General features: G+C 41.4%; 1 protein-coding gene across 1 annotated transcript in view; it reads right to left on the bottom strand.

Moving 5' to 3' along the window:
• dctn1b (dynactin 1b) overlaps positions 1-21,867 on the bottom strand; it is a 34,986-nt gene extending 13,119 nt beyond the window's left edge. The window contains exons 1-5 of the mRNA XM_061082834.1: positions 21,808-21,867; positions 13,578-13,829; positions 11,550-11,628; positions 10,945-10,976; positions 1,589-1,759 (exon numbers count right to left, since the gene is read on the bottom strand). Of these exons, the coding sequence (XP_060938817.1) occupies positions 1,589-1,759; positions 10,945-10,976; positions 11,550-11,628; positions 13,578-13,805 (510 nt within the window). The 5' untranslated portion in view covers positions 13,806-13,829; positions 21,808-21,867. The remainder of the gene's footprint in view (positions 1-1,588; positions 1,760-10,944; positions 10,977-11,549; positions 11,629-13,577; positions 13,830-21,807) is intronic.
• Between the last annotated feature and the right edge of the window lie 562 nt (positions 21,868-22,429).

Raw genomic sequence — 22,429 nt, 5'->3', positions numbered from 1 at the left:
TGATGTAACATATATGGCAGGAGCTTTAACCCTGCTCCATTTTCTATTTTAATGTTTTCCTGTAATCGTTTCACTTTCACATTCCTCAGGTTGTTTTCTGTGAAACATGAAAGCGTCTCTGTGTCTCTTCATGTGTAATAAAGCTTTAATTTTACCTGTCATGCACAGAGCTCACCTGTAGAGAGGAGAACGACACACACATGCCTGAACCGGAGAGGATGCACTAACAAGATGTGCTTTAATACACACACACACACACACACACACACACACACACACACACACACATAAACCACACAGGAGGTCTCAAGTCCAGCCTGCAGTAAATGTGAAGTCACTCTGCATGTGACGGAACAACTTCACAGCACGAGTCTAACACTCACACCTTTTTACAGCTCGTTAAAATGTTAGAGAGGAAAAACAACACTTCAAGCTCAAGTGCCAAACATCACACTGCATCACTGCACCTGCGTTTCCATAGTGACATCCTCCTGAGGGGGGGAGGAATACAATTCAGATGGATTATATCTGCTTTATTACTTAACACCATATAATATATACATATAAATGTGAAGCGTCTTGTCTCCATCATCAGCTCAGACGACACAGGAGAGATTCCAGCCGTATTCACGATGAACAAAGAGCTCAGAGACAATGAGAAGCAGGAACGCGTGGACACGTAATCTGGATTAACGGAGACGCACGGGAGAACTAATCACTTCATCCACTGCGGTTCGGTCTCATTTCAGAGAGGAACCAGAAAGGTCGTGTTCACGGATCCTCTAGAACTTAACTTCATTTTCTTTTAAGCACTTTAAATTAATGTAACTTTAAATATCATATTTTTTAGTAACTAATATTACGATGTACTTTCTGTGCTCCTCAGGCCCTCGTCATTTCCATACATTCATTAGATATACTATACATATATTAAATATATTAGATTATAGGTTATAACTAACAAATTATAGTAATATTAGTAGAAAACAATAACTTCCATTGCTATGTAGAAGACATCAAACTATATCTTCAGATGATTTCTGTCGTACTAACAACTCTGTGAAAAACATCGATGATAAAAACAAAAGAATGACATTGAACTTTTTCCAGAACAGTTAAGGACAGAATCTGTGAACTGGATATGAAACAAATAATCCGTTAATCGACAGGAAGCTATTTTGAGAGACGTTATGGATTTGAGGCCTCCAGATTCTTTCCTGATTCGACAGATCCTCAGGACGACGTGAACACAAACTGACAGCCGTGTCAAAAAAATTATATTTAAAGAAGCTATAGCCAAAATATGTCACATTTGATTTTACTCCTGCATCGCAGCTGGTGTCAAATGCTCAAATAAGCTGGAGCATTACCATGTGTCATTCCTCTGCATGTAATTATCTTAAGTTAGATGTCTCATATTTAAAGAAATCTCTTGCTGAAATTGTACATTTCCAGTATTTTCCCAGTTTCTGGCAGATGTAAGATTTTATTCACCGACAAGCTGCGTTTCCCTCTTCACACTTGAGGTCAAACATGAGATCTGTGTCAGCGGGGGGGGTGAACCCAACCTGTGACCCTGGACACTGACCTTGCTGGGCACAGGGGCCTGAGGTCTCCCCGGGGAGTGGAGGGTGGGGATGATGGGAGCAGCCAGGGGCGTCTGGGCCGGCGTGCTGGGCTCGCTGCTGCTCATCTCTCCGGCCGAGGCCGAAGCCGAGCCGGACGCCGCCCCCTTCCCCCCCGCCGGGCGGGTGGGCTGCTGGAAGACCCCAGCAAACAGACGGAAATGAGTAAAAACTTCACTCTTAACAAAGATCAGAGTATAAATGGCTGTTGGAGGCCATGATGGAGGTCCTCATCTCCATGGTAACGGCTGCTCTCAACACCTGGTTGTGATTAAAAGCTGTTTTCTGTCAAACTGGATCATCTCTCTCACCTCTGATGCATGTGAATATGATTTCTGATCCTGGTTCTGCTCTTATTCAGGATATTAACATGGATCATAGAGACCTAGTTGTTTCCATCTCCATATCATGATTATAACATGATCCATGTTTCTGGAACCAGGATATTGTTTCCTGATATATTCAGGATGCTGCACTAAAGAAAGCTGCTGTTTCAACATTTATAAGAATATTAATTTCTATTTAAGAAATTCCCCCAAAAAATATTTACAGCGATGTACTTTTCTTGCCGTGTTTTTAGATGATTTACTTTCGATGGACCTCCATGACGACCCCCAAAAACAGGCCGAGTTGAACAAAAGTAACAAAAGCAACTTTACAGGAGTTTTTAAGCAAAAAGGAAAATGTTAAATCAAATTAAAACCACATGATGAAACACATGAGAGATAGAATCTGATGAGGACAAACTTTAAATGTGAGAGGCTGCAGTTTACTGTGTATTAAATAACTGATGATCGTCTAATGAAAATACACACACACACACATACACACACACACATACACACACACACACACACATACACACACACACACACACACACACAAACACACACTGCTGCATGAAGTGAATCAATAATCGCAACAGATAAATAATGCTAACGGATAGAAATGTGAAGCCCTGATGATAATGATGATGTTGAAGACTATCGGCTCACCTTGGGCCTTCTGGCCGTGGTCTGGGGAGGAGAAGGAGGAGAAGGAGGAAAAGGAGGAGAGATAGAGGAGGAGAGGAAGGAGGAAAAGGTCAAAGGGCAGCGAAGGAGGAGAGAGGGAGAAGAGGGAAGGGAAGGAAACAAGCAGCCAGAATTAGTGATTCAAGGCAGAGTTCATATTAAAAAAAACGGGAAATCACACACAAGAGGATAAAATGGGTTGAGATGAAAACGTGAATCCATCATCATGCAACATCCCTGCTGATCTTCCTCTGCCTCATCTCCTCCACCCATGTGACCAGAACCCTCAGTATCAACATGGACACTGGTACGACCGCTGTGACCTAAATGACGGCTTTGTGTCTCTGGGAAACGCAGCCGATCCGGTTCATCAGGGTCCAGCTCAGCTCTGCTCACTCGACAGCGCCGGGATAACGACTTGTTCTCGGCTGTGTCGCGTGTTCCAGACAAACCAGGCGACAGGATGAGAGGATTTTCAAATCCAGTGGGAAACATCCACAGTTTGTTCTCGTCTAATCTCTGTAGAATCTGTGCAGCAGACCTGGATTACATTGTTTTAATCAAATCCCACAGAGGAGGGTTTACATTAAACTGATTGAGGATGAGAGGAACTGTCGTACGGGACAAAGCAGGGAATCTGAGACGATGGAAAAACATTTCTGGTTATGCTTCATTGTTATCTCATATTTTGAATATCAGAAGGGAATGTTAACAATCTTGAGGCTTATGAAATCTTTCCATATTCAACTTGTAGTCACGTCAACATGTTTTTTCTATGCTCAGCATCTGTACAATATACAATTTATGATTTCTCTTTATAAATGTTCCAGCCAGAAATAAAAACCTACAAGTAGCTAAAAATGGTAAAATTACTTTTGTGTGAAACATTGTATTACAGTTTACTAAATGTGATGAAATTAATTTTACTACAACGGTTGACAGAACTATCTCATCTCATGATGCTTTTAATCGCTCTCGTTTTGTCCACATTAGAGCTGCAACATTATAGAATATAAGATTCTCCATCTGCTGTAGCTACTTATTGGACCTGGTGAGGATGTTTTGTTTCTTAAATACATATTTCTACACTTTTATATGAAGAAAAGTCAAATTATTTCTGCCATTTCTGTAATAATTTAACTAGAGATACTTTTTTTCTTAGTCAACAACACACAATGTAATCCAGGTCTCTGCAGACACTTATTCCATTCATATAAAAATATCTGATGTCTCTCACTTGTTTTCTTCCGGCTCTCTTCTCTTCTACATTTTACTTTCTCTCTCTCTCTCTCTCTCCCTCTCCCTCTCTCTCTCTCCCTCTCCCTCTCTGCTTCGCCTCAGGAACGCCCATCGCTCTGGCTCGTTATCGCTCTTTATTGGATTAGAGCCGGTCCATTCAGCAGAAATTAGCCCGAGCTAACAGCTGTACCAAAATAAGATCGGGCAGCCTCCTAAGCCGTAGTGTTGTTTTACAGAATGAACTCCACTCCACTCGCATCAGCCTGTTTGCTACATCTGCAACCGAGGGGGGGGGAAATTATCTGATGACGGCCGAGAGCGGCTTCTGCACCATGAACACACATAAAAGATAGAAATACAAAACAATCTCCTGCAGACACATGTATGGGAATGAAATAACTCAGCAAATAAAGCACTGAATTCGCAGACATTAGCACAAAGATCTAAATAGAGCTGCAGGAAGGAACACTCCTGACTCCACACTGGGAATCGCAAATATCCCTCGACAGGAACGACCAAGCACGAAATATGGATTAACTGAAACTTCAAGCATGACCTTTACAGCAGCTCGGCCAACGAATCGAATGAAGGGTGACAGCAACAACAGCAACAATATCCCAACAGATAAGGACGATCATATGGAGTTCTGTACCTTCCGGGGTGCAGGAGTCTGTCTCATCATATTTGCAAGAGAAGAAGACACACAACAGAGTCACAGAGAGACACACACACACACACACACACACACACACAGACACACACACACAGGGGATAAAACAGGCAGAGATGCTCGATCCTCAGAGACAGAGAGACAGACAGCTCCAGCCGAGCATTCAGACAGACAGGCAGCCGCTCAGCCTCGGAAGCTGCAGTTGTGCAAATGGCCGCTGTGATTTTCGTGTTCCCAGGCTCTTCCTCCCTGCCTGTGTCCGTCCCTTCCTCCCGCTGTCGTCCTCCTCTATGTCCTCTTTCACTGTTCCTCTCATAATCCGTCTGCCGGAGCCGGAGCTCGGTGCCTCCCTTTTCCTTTATGCTCCAATTAGGGCTCTGACATCTTCCTGCCGCAAGCCCCCGACCTGCTACTGTTCACAGGAGACGCCTCGCCTCCCCTAACCTCCGCCCCCACCCACTCTGCTTATTGTGGATTGTCGAGCCCAGCCAGTCCCCTGCTCCTGCATTACATCACTGTGCACCCTCCTCTTCCTCCTCTCCCCTCCCTCGCTGCTTCCCCTCCCTCGCTGCCTCTCGCCCGCTCATCACCACCTCGACCACAGACAGACAGGGAGGGAGGGGAGGGTGACAGCATGTGTGTGTGTGTGTCTGAGTATGTGAGACAGAACAGGGGGGGGGGTTGTAAACAGAGGTGAGAGGGGAAAATGAGCAGCAACTGATGCAAGCCTTTTCCGTCGCCTAGCAACCCTTGCAGATCGCTCCTATCAGGGTTCATCATAATGATGCTGAGTAAATCAAATAAAGGATTTAAGATGCATATAGTTTCTTTAATTTTGATCAATTCCATATTTTTTAAATACCATCTTTCTTGATTTTAAAGCGCTAGTGACTTCCGACCATTGGCTAAAAGTGTGCACCGTTGTGTCTCCATATTTACACCGTGACCACGTCTCATCACTCGCTATGGCAACAGGCTTTTTAAATCAGACCAATCAGGCTCAAGAGAGACTTTTCAGAGCAGCTACAAGCACGTTAGCAATCAGACGAACAATCTAATCTCTGGGAAGCAAATCAAAGCTCTAGACTACAGATTGATGTTTGACACATTTCTATTCCCACCATGAATATTCTCTTATTGCTCCATTGTGAGTGAGACGCGAGTAAGACGGTTTTCTTGGGCTTTAGAAGTAACACCGATGGTAGTAGGACGATAAAGTGATTGAATGGGTGAATACATTCCTAAAAAGCCTGGATCATTTGAGTAGCTATCGTAATATCTTCCTCAGCTCCACTAATCTGCTTCCCTACACCCGCAGCTCAGCAGGAGGAGCGAAGGATACAAGAGGATTAATTCAGCGAGGATACTATGATTAGCTACGAGCTCTTAACCCGAATACTTTGACGTCATAAACGTGAAAATGGGCAGAAGTAATTTGTGATGAAACTCAGTACGGCTGTAGTAAAAACAGGCGGTGTACGGTTTCTGTGTAAGAGGATATATGAACAACTGTAATACATTAAAAAATGATCATATAAAATAAAGTCTGGGGTTTATTATAAGGAAAACAAAAGTGACGTCAGCGTCTGGGCTGTTGAACCGGAAAGAAAAAGGGTTTGAGTATCCATTACACAGCAGCCGCAGGGAAATCTGTCCTGTTTAAATATTAATCACTCCCTGTAATCCCCACTTTCCTCCACTGCACCGAGTAATGGTTGAGAGAGAGAGAGAGAGACAGGCGGAGAGACAGGCAGCCGGAGAGGAGGATGGGACGGGTGGAGCTGTATCACGTTTCTGCTTCCCCAGCACACACAGTGAGGATCACTCCCACTGCTCTGCAGCCGCACTCCGGACAAAAGGGATCAAATTACTGCTCAAGAAGCAGAAACACAGCAAAACCCAACACGCTCAGCTACAGCTCAGCTTCAGCTCAGCTTCAGTTTAGGATGTTATCTTAAAAACTTGGTATTTAGGTGCAATAACTCCACCAAACCAGCACCCTGGAATATTTGCATATTTGCACCAGCACCGAAATAAGCATATTTGAATATTTGCACTACTGCAAAAATTGAACTATTGTTGCTCTATTTTTCTCTTCATCTGTAAAGATATATATTTAGATATATATATTTTATTTTCTATTTTAAATGTTTGATATTCTATTTTATTGTTATTCTATTTTATTCTATTTTAATTTTAATTTTATTTTTTTGGGTTGAAATTACTGAGCATTGCTTAAAGAGAGCCTGTGACCCAGGTATTTCATTGACAGTGACTGCTTCATGTTATCTCTGTGCATTTGACAATAAAAAATCTTGAATCTTGAATCTTCTTAAGATCAGAGAAATTTGCATCACTGGCATAAAAATACATTTTAAAACCAGATAATCTGTTATATTTTGTGTCGGATGCAGGAGCTTTTTATTCAGCACCTTCTTTAACAATGTGAAATGATATCTTTTGATATTTTCACAGAAGCCAGTGATTCGTGGATCTTGATCAGGCACATTTAGGGGACTAGTGTTCACGAGTGTGTGTCAAATTTGATCCTGAAACCAAAAAACAAATCCAGATCTAGTGGATTTAAATGTGGAATGAAATGAGGAATGTGCTTTCACTTTATGGCGAAACACTCAATTTAAAGGGCGAGTTTATTCTTCCATAATATTGAGTGTTTGTACATATCTGCAGACCATGACTGAACTGAGCTTAATGGTAAAAGTCATCCTGCAGAGCGTGTGTGCAGAGGTGGAGACGATCAAGTAGACGCAAGCTGACAGGGAATCTTTACTCTCAGGTCTGTTCTCTGCAGGCGGGAGGAGCCATTTCACCTCGGTCACCATCTGACATTTCCTACAGTGCAGCAGAGGAACGTCTGTGTGCATTGGTCCGAAGAGGAAGACGAGTAAAGAGCATCGGACCGTCAGCGAAGACATCAGGAAGATTCCTCATGTGGCTCAACATGAAACGCTGTAACACGTGCTTGAATTGGATGTTTAGGTTTTCATCTTTATACTAAAACTAAAACACGAAGGGAATTTCCTCCTTTTTTGTCTGCATCTAAACAACAATTTTCGTGCTACACACTTTCTATATCAAATTTGCAGCAGTAGAGCAACAATAACAAATTATAAATTGTTTGCTTCAGCTTTACAGATTTTTCCAAAAGGAGACCGAATTCAATATGATAGGATGAATGCTTCAAACTTGGGCTAACGATTTTAAAAAAAAATAATTAATAGATATAGATATATTTACGATTAACATATATATACACGTCTGTGAGGATGTTAGAAAAAGTGATATCTTTGTTGTTGTTGTACCACAGACAAAAATACTAAACTTACGATGACACAAACACCTAAAGTAGCTCAATCTTCACATGGTATATTTAGCATTTTCACTTGTCAAGAGACTAATTATCACCAGTAAAACCAGTCATTTTAGCTGGTGCGAAATCACAGGAGGGAAACAAACGTGTGCAGTGAAGCCTTCAGCTGCTTTTTCTCCCAGAGCCTCTAAATATCTCATCAGAAACTTTCTGTCCCTTCATAGACACTTGTTTATGTAACAGACTCTCGATGATCAGGGAACTGACCGGAACCTTCTCTCAGAACATCACTGTTGGTGTCTTACAACCAATAAAACTACAGTTAATTAAACCTGCGTCTGTACTAGACAAAACAGGCATTTTTCCCTATTTCACTGTGATTGCAACATGCTTCAAAATGCACAGAAAGCAGACGGACACTGAGCTGAACCGGTGAGGTCACAGAGGTCGAGTGGACGTGACGCCACGAAAACAACACAAGCATCAACTTTCTCTCCACCGGCGTTCCACTCGCTCTCACATGAACACAGAGCAGTTATTGTGACGGGACCGGGGGGGATGGAGGTGCGGTGAGCTGAGAGGACTCATGGGTAAATGAAGGGTGAGGCCTGGTTGCCATGCAGCACAGAGGCCAATCAGAGCCACGGGTACGACAGTCATCTTCATCACATCACAAGTGTACCGAGGTTAGAGAAACATGCAGCACCTTTTTGGGCTTCACTCCTCGCTGCGTGATCGGAGGGGAAGGAAAGAAGGGCAGGAAAGAAGGGAAGGAAAGAAGGGAAGGAGGGAGGGTGAGGGTTAAAGGTCCAGTTTGTCAGTGACATGCGGCGGGAGAAGGGGGGGGTGGTGGATCGGTGCTCATATCCCAGTCAAAATATACACGTCAGTATATTTTGACAAACACTTTTCTGGCTCACTCACATTCTTCCTTCTGCTCATTTTCACACAAACTACAAATAAGTGAAATCCTATTGAAACGTGACAAACGTGTTAGAATTTGTTTTTTTTAATCACACAAAGCTTCCTTTATATCAGTAAGACACACATTCTGCTTTTCCTTCTAAAATACTCAACACAGTAAATCATTGTTTCTACCGTAGTGACTGCTTTTGATTTTCTTTACGTGTCACAGTCAAACTAAAATAAAAAAGCTAATGTTCTTAATGAAAAATGAAAGGAACAAAATGCTATATAATATTAATTAGATTGTTTTATTTGGACAGAAAGATCGTTGGTGTAATTTAGGATTAAACCAAATTCAAGGTTAACAGCATCGTCCAGCCCGCAGTGACTCAGCATCACTTCTCTTTTAAGAATTTCGTCAAATAATTTAAGTGATAAAGATAAATAAAATGTCACGTTTACACCCATGAGAAATGGGTCAAATATAAAGCCTCTATTCTGAGTTTGAAAAAAATAAAACAAAACAAAAGTGGCCTTGATTCCTCAAGCTGTGACTGTGTTTACCCCAAATACTTAATTATTTTTCAAAGTTTCTGTCCAAAACAGAAAGAATCTATTGTGGTTTCAGACCCTGGAGCCACAGAGAAATATTAGAGACAAATCCAGCAAATGACCTGAATTAACGAGCACCTGAGAGAGTCATTATAAAGCCGACGGGTATTTTAGAGCAGCCGAGGCTGTTGAGTGGTCCGAGCCACAAATTAGGTCACATCACCATCATTTCAATTTAAGATCTTTTCATTCTGTCACTTATATAATATGATTATCAGTTGATTTGACATTACACAGCTAAAAGTCCATTTGTATGTAAACACTGCCCTCTTCTGGTCAGACGAGAAACAAACAAATTTAAGGTTATTTTAAGAAGAAAATGTGTTTCTATAAAGTTGTGGTATTTATTGTTGATAGTTTCAGTTCCAATACTTAAGTTTACATGCTTTATAACAGTTTCAGGATTAAGAGTTTAATTATGAAAGAAATAAAGTGAAATATTATTTTTCTGGGATTTAAAAGCAGTTACTCCCGGTCCTAACTGACAGAAATAAAAGGGTTGCGTGCATTTAGAATATTTAGGTACGGAGGAGGGGAAGAGGAGGAAGAGGAAGGGCTCCTCTAATTGTATCACAAAGGGTAAGAAAATACAGAGAATAATATTAAGGTGTATGTATAGACTGTATATAAAGGGTGTATGTACTGTATATATAACCCTATTGTACTGTAAAGTAATATTTCTAAGCTGTAGAGTGTCTGATTCTACATCAGTGTCAGAAAAGAACTGCCTTCAAAACAAATATTTAATGGTAAACTTTTATACAACAGGCACACACTGTGTTATCTTTACTTTAGATATGAAGGTGTGTGTGTGTAGGTACAGAAGCGTCAATCTGACAAGGTCAACATTTACATGGACACCAATATTCCAACAGTAACCTGATTAAGACACCGTCAAGAAAACAGCATTTTCTGATCCTCTTAACCTGAATAAGGTGAAACTCAAGAATAAACAATAATAAAACGTGGAGTATTCCGACCAAAGTCACATTACACAGACATGTATACTCCTTAATCCCATTAAAACATCAATCACAAGTTTTCATAGTAATTTGCGACATATAGAAGCTACCAACTGCTTGAGGACATGTCGTGTAGCGGCTGTAACACTGTGAGTCATAACAAGACTAAACTCTCTCTGTTGGCAACTCATGTTAACAATAATTAACACAAAGTCTTATTCTGAATAAGGTCAATAGGTGGAAAATTGGTGTCCATGTAAACATAGTTATTGTGAGTGTGTGTGAGTGTACTTGTATGACTCATTGTAGGATATTCCTGGAGGGTGAGCACTTTCAGCTGATCCTCAACACATTCAGGGCTGTTTGAAGGTTAATACTTGGCTGTTGTTAGAGGAAGGTTTAGGTTATGGTTGTTATGAGGCATATAGAAGTGAAGGTTGAGGGTGAGGGAATTCATTCTATCAACGAGCACCCTCACAAAGACAGAAGTACAACTCATGTGTGTGTGTGTGTGTCTGCTGGCCTCTCTGCTCCAGGTTTCCCTGCAGAGGAACATGCTGCTACATCACATCGTTATCTGACTCACCAGTTTGGTGGACTTGGGCGTCTCCAGGATCTCTGAGGAGATAAACAGAGAAATTCTCGTATCACAATCTGTGTTTATATTCCTTTACAGAACGGTGCAAAGTCCCAGTGAGATCCGGGTGCAGGCGAGGGGAAGCTGACATGATTTATTGTGTTTTCACCGGATGGTCAACACGGATATCAGCTCTGACTGAACTGTGGAAAACTGCTGAATGATCTTTAATTCATTAGTTTGTCCACTGTGTCCCTGCAGACGATACTGGAGGAAAGATAACATTATCAGTGGGTTTGTGAGTTATTAATCATCCTGGTCACCTTCATATAAATGTCATTAAAACAACTTTTCCCAGCTCAGACTAAGATTTCCACATGATTTTCAACATGGAGTCTGAACTGAAGCCAGTCGGGTAAAAGTAAAGGTTAAACATGAAGAAACTGTACATGTGCGTCCCTGAGGAAACTTGTATTTCTGAAAGGTCACAGATTTAGAGACGTCTCACTGTTTGAACACCTGCAGAAAAAACTGAAATCTACTCCTGGGTGATGACCAAGGACAAAAATCATCTGAATGTGTGTGTGTGTGTGTGTGTGAGTGTGTGTCCTCACCTCGTTTGGGAACCTTGCCGGTGCCGGGCTCCGGTGTCTCTGGGGACGTGGTGTCCGCTCCATCATCAACCAGCTGGATCTGGGACAGAGACAGACAGCGGGACAGATTTAGACGTCTTTCAAAACAGCGGAGAGGCTTTCAGAGCCAACAATATTATTCATGAGCAGAGTTGGCGGCGAGGAAGCGAGATGTTAAAAGGGGAGCAACAAAAAAAACTAAATTGGCTCGTTTGATGATGCAGTCGTCGCCAAGTGAGTCGATATTCTCCCTTATCTCCATGGCAACCTGCACAAGTGCACCTGAGGGACAGTCCGGGGCAAACGCTCTTAAGTTAAGTGAGAGACATAATGTAAGGGGATTAGTAATATAATACCTAATCAATACTGATGCTTACCCTTGTGTGTGAGGGTATGCATGTCTGTATCTGATTCACTGGCTTACAGGTGCATTCATGGTTTCATCCTTTCATATAAGAACCACTTGAACAAATTAATTAAAAACAAACATGACAGAACACAAATTCATACTTTGAATATGACTTTGTACAGTCGGCCTTTCTTCATGGTCGATTAAATGTTCCTGTATGAAACTCAGTGTGTCTAAGATGCTTCACTCCAGTGTGTGTTTGTTTCAAACTATCAAACTTTACCAAAATCAGAGTGATTCAAGTTCAGAGATACAACATTTGTCTGAAAGTCCATGAAGTGCCAGGAGAATTTAAATAAGCAGAGAATATGACTGAATGAGCTCCGTTCCGATGTTATTTACACAGAACACAGAGTTGTTTTGGATCAAAACACTGAAGCAGCGGAACAATGCTGATCCCATGCAGACAGTTGAGGAAAAATATCAACCCCCACACGACTATGTGTCAAATACAATATCAACCTTCAAAGAACATATCACAGAATAAAGAAGTAAACAACAGAGAAATGCAGGAGGACTCGAGGGCCTGAAGGTGGAGATGACAGCACCATCCTCTGATTTAAGCTTCTGGCTCTTGAAGCCGGAGGAGATGTGACGTGTTGTGTTTAGGGTTGCAAAATTCCGGGAATATTCAAAGTTGGAAACTTTCCATGGGAATTAACGGGAATTAACGGGAATTAACGGGAATTAACGGGAATTAACGGGAATAAACGGGAATATACGGAAATAAACTGGAAATGTTGTGGGTAATCTATACTAACTGTATTTACCTTGTCATATACAGACATAAATATAAACATTTTGTTTTGTCATAGGCTGATTTGAGCCCTGAGGAAACTTTGGGCACTTGACTATATGCTTCTGCATCGTTGTGTCATTCTTAACATAGGTCTTTGCACAGTATTTGCTAATGTACACAGCCTTTCCTTCTACATTGGATGGGGTGAAATGTCTCCACACATGAGATAGTGCACGTGGCATTGTTCTGTAGAATAAGATGAGAAAAAAGTTTGTAAAAAAACACTAATGCAATGCCAGAGATATAAATAGTTAGCCAAGCAATTGGAATAGTCTGTAAACATATTTTTCAATTGATGGATAAATGAATGGAAATAGGCTAGATGAACAGATGAACAATCCTCAATCAGCATGCTAATATAATTTCCCCAGTAATATCATGGAAACTTACCTGACTAGTCCTTCACTCTACAGCAGGCCTCAATAGCCCTGCTGTAGAGTGAAGGATGCTGGGAGTTATCTGTGCATGTGATGGAAGAATGCACAGTGGAGGGTTGAAACTCAACGTGCAGTGTGTGCTGCATTCCATACATCTTTAAAATAGAGTTTTGAATGATGTTTTTATTGCTCAGCGGTTAATTTGAGTAGTTTTTTTTTTTTTCAAAATTCCCAAAATTCCCGAGCCAAACTTCCCATGGAAAGTTTCCGCCCCTTTGCAACCCTAGTTGTGATTTGTAAAAACACAACAGATCTTCCTCATGACACAGCTAAAAACCCTTGAGCCCTTCCTGAGCTCTCAAACACAACAGCCACTGACTGACTTGGTCTTTCTTAAAGCATCTGATGAATCTCTCTGCAGTTACCTGTGACTGTCTCACAAAGATCCCGTGATTCTCCTCGCAGGTGAAGTAGCGTTTGCCCTGCACCGTGCCGTCGTTCTTGCCCTTGCCCTCATCCAGGATGACCCCCACCCATTTGCCGGAGGCGAAGAGCGTGGTGCCGATGAACGCCACCGTGCCGCGCTGCCCCTTCCCGATCACCTCCACCAGGGAGCCCACCTTGACGGGCCGCCCGCCCCCGTCCGAGCTCATCCTGCTGCTGCCGCTGCTCGTGGTCTGGGTGGGGGGGGAGAGGAGAAACACAAAGGAATCATAACAGGGATCAATAATCATGACAGTTTAGTTTGAGAGATAATTTCTTCTAAAAACAGTACTTGTGTGATGTGAGGGGAAAAGAAAATATAATTTTTATCTGTGTGAAATATACTTTAAAGACAAGTTATTGGTTTGGTGAATAGATTTGAGTACTTGCCAAAGTCCAACCCGGCAGTTTCAGACGAATCAGAGACGTTTCCAGTGCTTGTATCATAGGGGTGGGAATTGGCAAAAATGTGACGATTCAATAGTATTGCGATATTTGGGCCACGTTTCAATAGTATTGCGATTCTGCGATACTGCAAGTATTGCGATTCGATTCTGCGATATATTGCGATTCATGTCCCCCATATTATTCAAAGGCATTACAAAAAATGAGGAAAATAAGACTGCTCAACTCACTTCAAATGTCACATTTAATTCTGTGAACAACATTGTCTTCTACACATTAACTGAAGTGCAAAAACTTTGTCCTTGAACATTCAGGACACAGGACCTTTGTAATTATTTTCTGAATAGGAGACCTCTCACATGAACACTGAGCTCCCAGCACATAACTTACAATTATTTAAATACAATACAGTAACATCAAGCAGACATAATATAGTAACATAAACCTGAGAACAATCATATAAATAAGAGTAACCTAGAGCTTCAATCAAATTGAGAAAAATAAACAAAGGTGTACTAGTAGAGTCCAGTCCAGTTGGCTGCGAGGTCATGACCCAAAATGTTAAATTCATTTGGGAATATTGGCATTTTTGTTCAGAAAAAGGAGTTGGTTAACCTGCTCATATGTTAAAGTTCCTCTGGACCGTTACTATATCTCCTGCAGTGGAGAACATCCTTTCCTTTTTTAAAAATTGCAATACTTTGTTTTACAGTATGGATATAACCGCGGGCGCAAAATATCGCGTTACTGAACAGAATCGATTTTTCCCCCCACCACTATTGTATCGTAACATCTCTAGTTTAAAGTTTCCAAAAGCTGTCTCAGGAACTAAGTTACAATCACGTCCAATTATATTATTATTACCACAACTTTACAGTGAGAAAGTAAATTAATGAGACAAACACTTGTCGTGGAGAAGCAACTCCAGCACTTTCCTCTGCAGGACAGTCAGAGCGTGAGATACAGAATATGATCCAGTGATATTATACAGCACAAAGCATCACATGATACTGTTGCTGCTCAGAGGACATTTGCAATGAAAGACGCTTTTATCGGAGCATGTCATTCAGGTACACGCTGACCAGCTGCTGGTGGGGGGGGGGGGTGAAAGGACAGAAAGTAGTTTCAGTGTCATTCAGGCCCAGTGAGCTGTGCAGGACAGGAGAAAAAGTCAAAGCAAGGCCTTGTCCTGGATGTGTACTCTGTAAATGTCAACACACGCTTCTGCAGGACGACTGGCTTGTGAGATAATTCCATGGCAACAATACCCTGAGACCTCAGAAAGCAATCCTGGTGTGTGAGGAACAAACTGCGCAAATGTACTCCAGCTGCAATGGTTTGTGGTCACATAATCCAGCGTAACCCACTTTACAGTGAGAGGTCCTGGACGTGGAGGTGACTCAGCAGAACAGAGCAGAGCAGATACTGTTACTGAGTGAGAACATGCTCCGACTCTCCTTGAGCTCACTGTAAACACACACTGTGACTATGTGTGTGTCTGTGTGTGTGTGTGTGTTTGTGTGTGTTTGTGCTGCTGTTTAACACAAAGGTTAAATAACAGACACCGGAAAATAAAAGTGAAGCAAAGACACACAGCAGAAGCATAAAGACGTTTATTTCGTGTCATTCACATCCGCTGCATCCGCTGCAGGTGTCTGTCCTCACATGACCCAATCAATGTTATGTCTACAACATACTAGGTCTATTGAGAATTGCAAACATAACTTTAAAATCAATACATACAATTATTGAGAAGGATAAATTCACTTTTTTCATCAGAGATACCAGTGTGGGGTGGGTATGCTCCAAAGGGAACTGGGGCAATCAATAAAATACTGTTAGATAATCAAAATGATCAATTGAGGCAATGATCTCAGACAGAAATCGTACCATTAGTCCTTATATCTATTTGTTTGTATAAATAACGAGGTCCTTTGAATTCTTTGATTTTGAGAATGAGAAAATGACTTTACAGTTATTTGAATATCAAAATAAAGTCACGTCAAACAACGAATAAATTGAATTATCACTGCAGCTCAGGTTGAGACTTTTAAAAGCCTGAGCAATTCACAAATATTTGATAAGATTTTAAAGTTGAAAACTTGTCCTTGCTCTCTGGACTGGAAAATATGACAATCACCAAGATATATTCAATAAGCAAACACCTCACATGACCTTCAGATTTAAAGTCCACCAAACGTTTATACATCCTTCACACAGATCATATCTCTTTCCTCCTTTACATGTTTACATGCATGAAGGTAGAGGATCTAAGAGGGAGTGAACTTTTGTCTGCAGTTAAAGGCTCTTGCTGACAAGTAAAAAGATTTAAATTACAGCAGAAACACAGAAATATGTATTTTATAGAGGAAGTCAAAATGTAAAATCTGGTTAAACCACACACCTAAAGGCCTTTAACACTCAGCCATCAACACTGCCCAGGGTAAAGATGTTAAATCTACATGAAGTTTACTTTGGAATGTGATCACATAAAGAGTGTTTTGTTTTCAGTGATATTATGGCCCCTGTAAAACCACTTAAAAAATCTTAATGGTTTTAAAACCGTGGTTTCAAGGAAAATATTCAAACATAAGCTCAGAGATGATGTCAGTTCTTAACGGGCATAATTTACTCTTTACATTTCTCAACCACAGACACTGAACAATGTTCTTAAAGAGGCTGTAAAGAAAAAAACCTTCTCAGCTAAAATACATGAAGGAGGATTCTAATGGAAACTAATTGGTTCTTACCTCAGTCATAACTTTAAGCTGTGATATAACTTTATTTCTCTTATAAAACATCTTCAATACGGGACATTTTGTTGGCGAACTGTTAATCTCCACTTTCTGACATTTAAAGATAAGTCTTAAAGAACTGAAACCCACCCAAATTCCCATAATTACTTCAAGTCTAATTAACCCACCTTATTATTCATAACCAACACTGAAAGGGACATTTAATTGGTTATGTGCATCCTTGAGTCTTTGCACATCACAGTCACATCTTTAATTCAAACTTTGTCAGCATGAAATTGCTTCAGATTCAGGAGAGAGAGGATTCCTTGGTTTGCGTTGCTTCAGGGAAACAACACGATGTATGTTATTATTATGTTATAATAACTCTAATAACTAATAAGTCGGCTTTAAAATGACAAAATAATGAAGTGTCCTGAACGAGTTTCCCTTGCTGGAGCTTGCATTGCTCCGACCCGTTCGCCATGTGCTGGAGACGAGCCCGAGAGGGGCGTGCTGAATTATTTAGTGCCACTCTACTCTTACAACACACGCAAGCTCACCCTGACTATAAAACTTAAATAAGAATATAAATATAAAGAATCTGTCATGTAGCCTCATCTTCTGCACTGTGCCACTGCTCTGATGAAGGTGCTGATAGAACTTGGCAGCCGGCTCATGAATTTACTTTGTGTTCTTGAAAAAGTAAAGTCACTAGAATGTTGTCATGAAGGTTGTGTTAACAGAAGTCACACAGTTTACAGTCTAAGGACTATTTATGATCGCTAAGGGGTTTTCTGTGAGAGTAGCAAACACTGATGTCATCCCTCCCAGTGACAAGGAAGCTGCCTGACTCAGAGACCAGTGACCAACAGGAAGTCTCCTGTGTCCAGTGTGTCTCGATAACACAGACCCTGACGGACCCATCACCTGTCTGCTGTGTCATCGTTCCCAGTCGAGTCATCACATGGGGTCTGAACCCCAACGCCACAGCAGCAGCAGCGGCGTGGAACCCGGGGGGGGGCACGAGAGGCGAACAAAGAGGCGACAACTCAGCCGGAGAACCGCAGCTCTGAAATGGATTCGAAACCCTTCTATTCAAAGTGGACATTGACGTGAGTGGGACAAATCGGACAGACATAACAGAAACAATGGCGCACCAATCAGGACTAACTTCAGCACCACGGTCCACCGGCCCATTCATTCACTTCACCCAGGACGTATCAACACCTTGTGCCCACTCACCCGAGTGTAGGTGCTCCTCCTAGTCTGTGACATGTCTCCTGGTCGCCGAGCCCCTCACCAAAACCTCAGTGGGGTGAGCCAGACAGAGGGGAGGGTCGAGGACTGGAGGAGGGGGGGTTCAGGGATGCTACCGGAACGTCTCCCTTCTTCCTCTCCCTTTCTCTATTTAAAGAATGACACCATCCCTCTCCTGATCCTCACAGAACAGCCCAGAGTGGCCTGAAAACTCCCCGTCCCTCTCCTGATCCTCACAGGGAGAAGCCGACAGCAGGACAAGCCTCTGTCAGGAAGTTCCTGGCGGGCGGGCGGTGCGATCCACCCCTCCGATGAATGGACCAGAGGGAAACAGGGGAGCAGAGAGGAGGAAAAAACAGCCAGGTCTGCTGTGAGAGCATCATCTGAGTCGTAGCACTGCGCTGCTGTCTGCCCCGGCTCCTGCAGGAGGGAGGGAGCTGTAGGCCCAGACAGAGGCGCTGGGTCCTAGAGCCGGCACACGCTCACCTCAAAAGGCATCTGAAAATAAACCTGACAGCCTCATGCATGTTACACTAGTTTGATCCAGAGGGTTTCAGACGTTTGTTTAATCAGGGCTGCTGTGGCTGGTGGAAACACAAGAGAGAAATATAAGTCGAGATAAGAACAGTTAAGATTAATCAGTGATCAAAATCTAAACCTTTGAGGTCGTTAATACAGCAAAGAAATACAGTAAGAGAGAACTGTGCCCAAGCTGCACTGCAGACTGTCAGATAAGTGTCAGGTTTCAGGGAAGGAGCTGTTCCTCTACTTCTTTCTTCTAATAATAGCCTGAGCACAAGGGAAAAAATAAAACATCTAGTGTAGGAAATTAAAAAAATGTAAAAACACAGCAGGTTCAAACTGAATCTGATGCTGTTTCATTGTGGTTGAGCACAAAAGACCCAGGTGATGCAAAAGCCAGCAGATTGCATTAGAGCCCAGTCTGATGCTGGGGCCGAGGGTCGGGACACAGCCAGGATTAACTCTCTTTTATCAGCTAACTGCATGGCTGGGGCTTTTGAACTCTCGGCCCTCTCTTTTTCTGTGTTGTCATCTTTTTGCATTAGAGGCCGAAGGCTGCAGGGTTTGTGTGTAAAAGCTTTCAGCTTAGAGGCTGATGGGAGATGTTACAAGAGTGCGCAATTCAGCAGCAGAACAAAAGAAACCCAGCTCTCAGAAAGGGGGAAATACGTCACTCATGATGCTTGAACCAGTAAAACTAAATGAAATGTCGGCTCAGTACCGTCCTACACGTGCTTGTGTGACTACTACATATTATAATTGAGGTCATGTATTTGTTTGTGGCTTCAGAATCAACATTAAACTCCTGAAATTTAATATATTGTAAAATACGTAAAATAGTTACACGAAGCTGGAGATGTTAAACACACAATAAACCTCTGCAGTCTCTTTGCAGCCTTTTATGCTAATGACAAAGGCAGAACCAAAAGAGGGGGTGCCGGGGTGGGGGGGTGGGAGGAAGGAAAGACGGGGAGCCCTTATCTCTCACAGGAAAAAAATAATGAAGAGGCAACTCGCCCTGAGCCACATCGAAAAAGAACTGCCTCCTCCTCAGGCAGGAGCAGGACGACGACAGAGACAGCTCAGCCATACTGGTGCTGCTGCTGGGAACCAGTTCACACCAGTGAACAGAAGGCTGCAGGAACCAAGGTGACACTGTGGGATTTTTAAAGGACGAACATTGCGACCTCGCTGGACTTCAGTCAGCCTGCGAGTACGGGACGAGCTAATCGACATCACTACACAAGGTAAACATGAGCAAGGAGATGATGATGATGCAGAAATTTGACCTAAATTGAGACGTAGGAGAAATGTGAATTCAGTTTGTATCGAAGGCTGAAAGGAAACAGTCTGCTGAGTCACAACTGACTAAGATGTAATTTGAAAATAAGCTTTAAGTAGCTGTGAATAAAAATTAACAGATCAGTTTAATCTATATCCTACTTTAAAGTCAATTAGTTATTTTGCTCATTTTATATCAAAGGTAATGATGACTTCTCAATAAGTGATCCATTCATTTGAATTCTGTACTTATCTGCCTCATAACCTGAAAACCTAATGATTCAGTGTATGTGGGTATTAAGCTGAAAACATTAACAGATTCTTCACTAATATGAGTTAAATACAGAGAAAGTTTATGTGTTTTTATCTGATAAATGGCTTCAACTATTGATTCACTTAAGTTCATTTAATCCATTCTAAAGCCCCCAGACATGATCATCTAAAATGTTTATAAAATATACAACTTTATACTGTAAATAAATATCAATGTAACCTTCATTATTCTGTTATTCAATTGTATAACATATATCAAAGAGCTGAAATATATTCTATAGATTGACCAAACATTAATCAGCAATTATTCTGATAATCAATACCGATGCAAGTCTTTCGGTCACTGAACGATTACTGGTTCTCAAAGATGAACGTTTGTACAATTTCTGTTTGATATTTATCACAGTAAATATCAAGTTTATTAGGTTTTAAACTGTGAGTAGAAGAGAAAAACTTTTCAAAGAAATAACTTGGGGGTGTGTGAAATTGTTACGGACGTTTTGATTATATTTGACACTGTCGAGAAACGTTTAAATTATTTAAAATATCTGATTAATTGCTTTCAAAGCTACTTTAATTACGCCTCTATAAGGAACAGTGGATGGAAATTGCCTTTCTGTTTGCTCTCTACATGCACGCTGATGATATCCAGGCCTGGTCTCATCACTATCATCCCTGAAGGGACAAAATAGGTCGTCCATATAGAACAGGGTCAGAGTCTGTTCATCCCAGCACCTCATTTCAATATCCATCAAATTAACACTTAGCCCTTATTCGTCCTGTGTCCTGCACTAGACGAGAATAAGTAAAAACTACCAAAAACACCTTTAAACAGGTGGAAAACCATATAGACCTCAGAGAGAGTCACATGTGAGGGATCCTCTCCCAGGACGGACAGAGATATGCATGAACACAATTATAATATGTACAACCTTGATTAGAGGAAACTGCTTTTAACATAACTGTGTCAGTGTTTACAGTGCACACAAACTACAACAACAAGCTTCTGGTATTAACCTTAAAATATCTCCAGCTCCGGAGACATGAAAGTGAAGGTAAAAGAGTCATTTGGTGCCATCTAGTGAGTCCCAGGCCAAAGACCAGATCCTGAATCCCACTGCACCTCCTCAATCATGTCATTTCATCCAAAACCAATGGAGCTGACTGGGATTCCCAGCATGGGCTGTGCACTGGGACCAGATTAATCCCAGTATGGGGTGTGGCTGCAGTCTGACATGAGGTTTTTTTTTTTTCTCCCAGCAAAATTAAACAAATTGAAATTAAAAATAAGGGGGAAAAACAACGAGAATTTGAGATTTATTAATTAAAATGAGATCAATCAAGCTGCTGGGACTTGATATGTGGATCCACACTGAGATTTACACCACCAACCAAACCTCCATATATACAACTTACAGTCCTGACTGTGTTATAAGTCGTATTAATGTGTGATTTATGATATTTATCAGCTATAACCGGTGTGGGAAGCAGCTCTGGTGCCTGCTGCTGTCACTGGGACACTCCCTGACCAGATGCTAGCACCAGTAGCCGTTAGCTTCGCTTCTCAATATAAAACCAAATAACACAAATACAATCGTTTTAAACAGATACACACATGTTTATGTATCAGCTCGGGTTCGGATTCTGGTTCGGATCTTATCTCCAGTCATGCCAGGGACGAATAGGGGATGATTCTGACCTTTTTTGAGTCTTTAGATCCGGATCGTTGCTCCGCAGCGTCCCCGGCAGGCTACATCCATCCATGGAGGTCTGACCGGCACATCCCAGCCGAGGTGTCCGAGCTGCTGCCTGCCCCGGCCGGCCACACCGCCCCGAGGAGGCCGCTGAACCCCCGGTAAGCAGAACGAGGTTTAAACACACAAACATTATTGTGTTTGGATGATCTGTGTGTTTTATTGTTGCACTGTAATAAAAAGGGATTTGAATAATAAATAAAGTCTATATTGCTATAATATTTCTCTTTTACAGCAAGAATCAGATTTGTTTATCTTGAGAGTCAAGTGGAGTGCAGGTGAATTTAGTTTTTATGTTAAAAGTAAATTGTCTTTTGCACACTCTGTCTACATATTCTTACACTCATAGTATATTATATTATCTATTGTATAGTCAAATACTTATATTTATACCTCTACTATATATCATATCATATTATATCATACTCTTTGTATATTCTTTGTATATATAAGTCTATATACACATATTTATACATGTGTACATGTCATTATTATTTTTATTATTATATTTATTATTATTATACTATATACTGTTGCTGCCATTATTACTATATATTATCAATATTT

This window comes from Limanda limanda, chromosome 12 (genome assembly GCF_963576545.1).
Source record: "Limanda limanda chromosome 12, fLimLim1.1, whole genome shotgun sequence".
Lineage (NCBI taxonomy): Eukaryota > Metazoa > Chordata > Actinopteri > Pleuronectiformes > Pleuronectidae > Limanda > Limanda limanda.
Note: the sequence above shows the minus strand (reverse complement) of the source record. Positions and strands in the feature narration are given on the sequence as shown.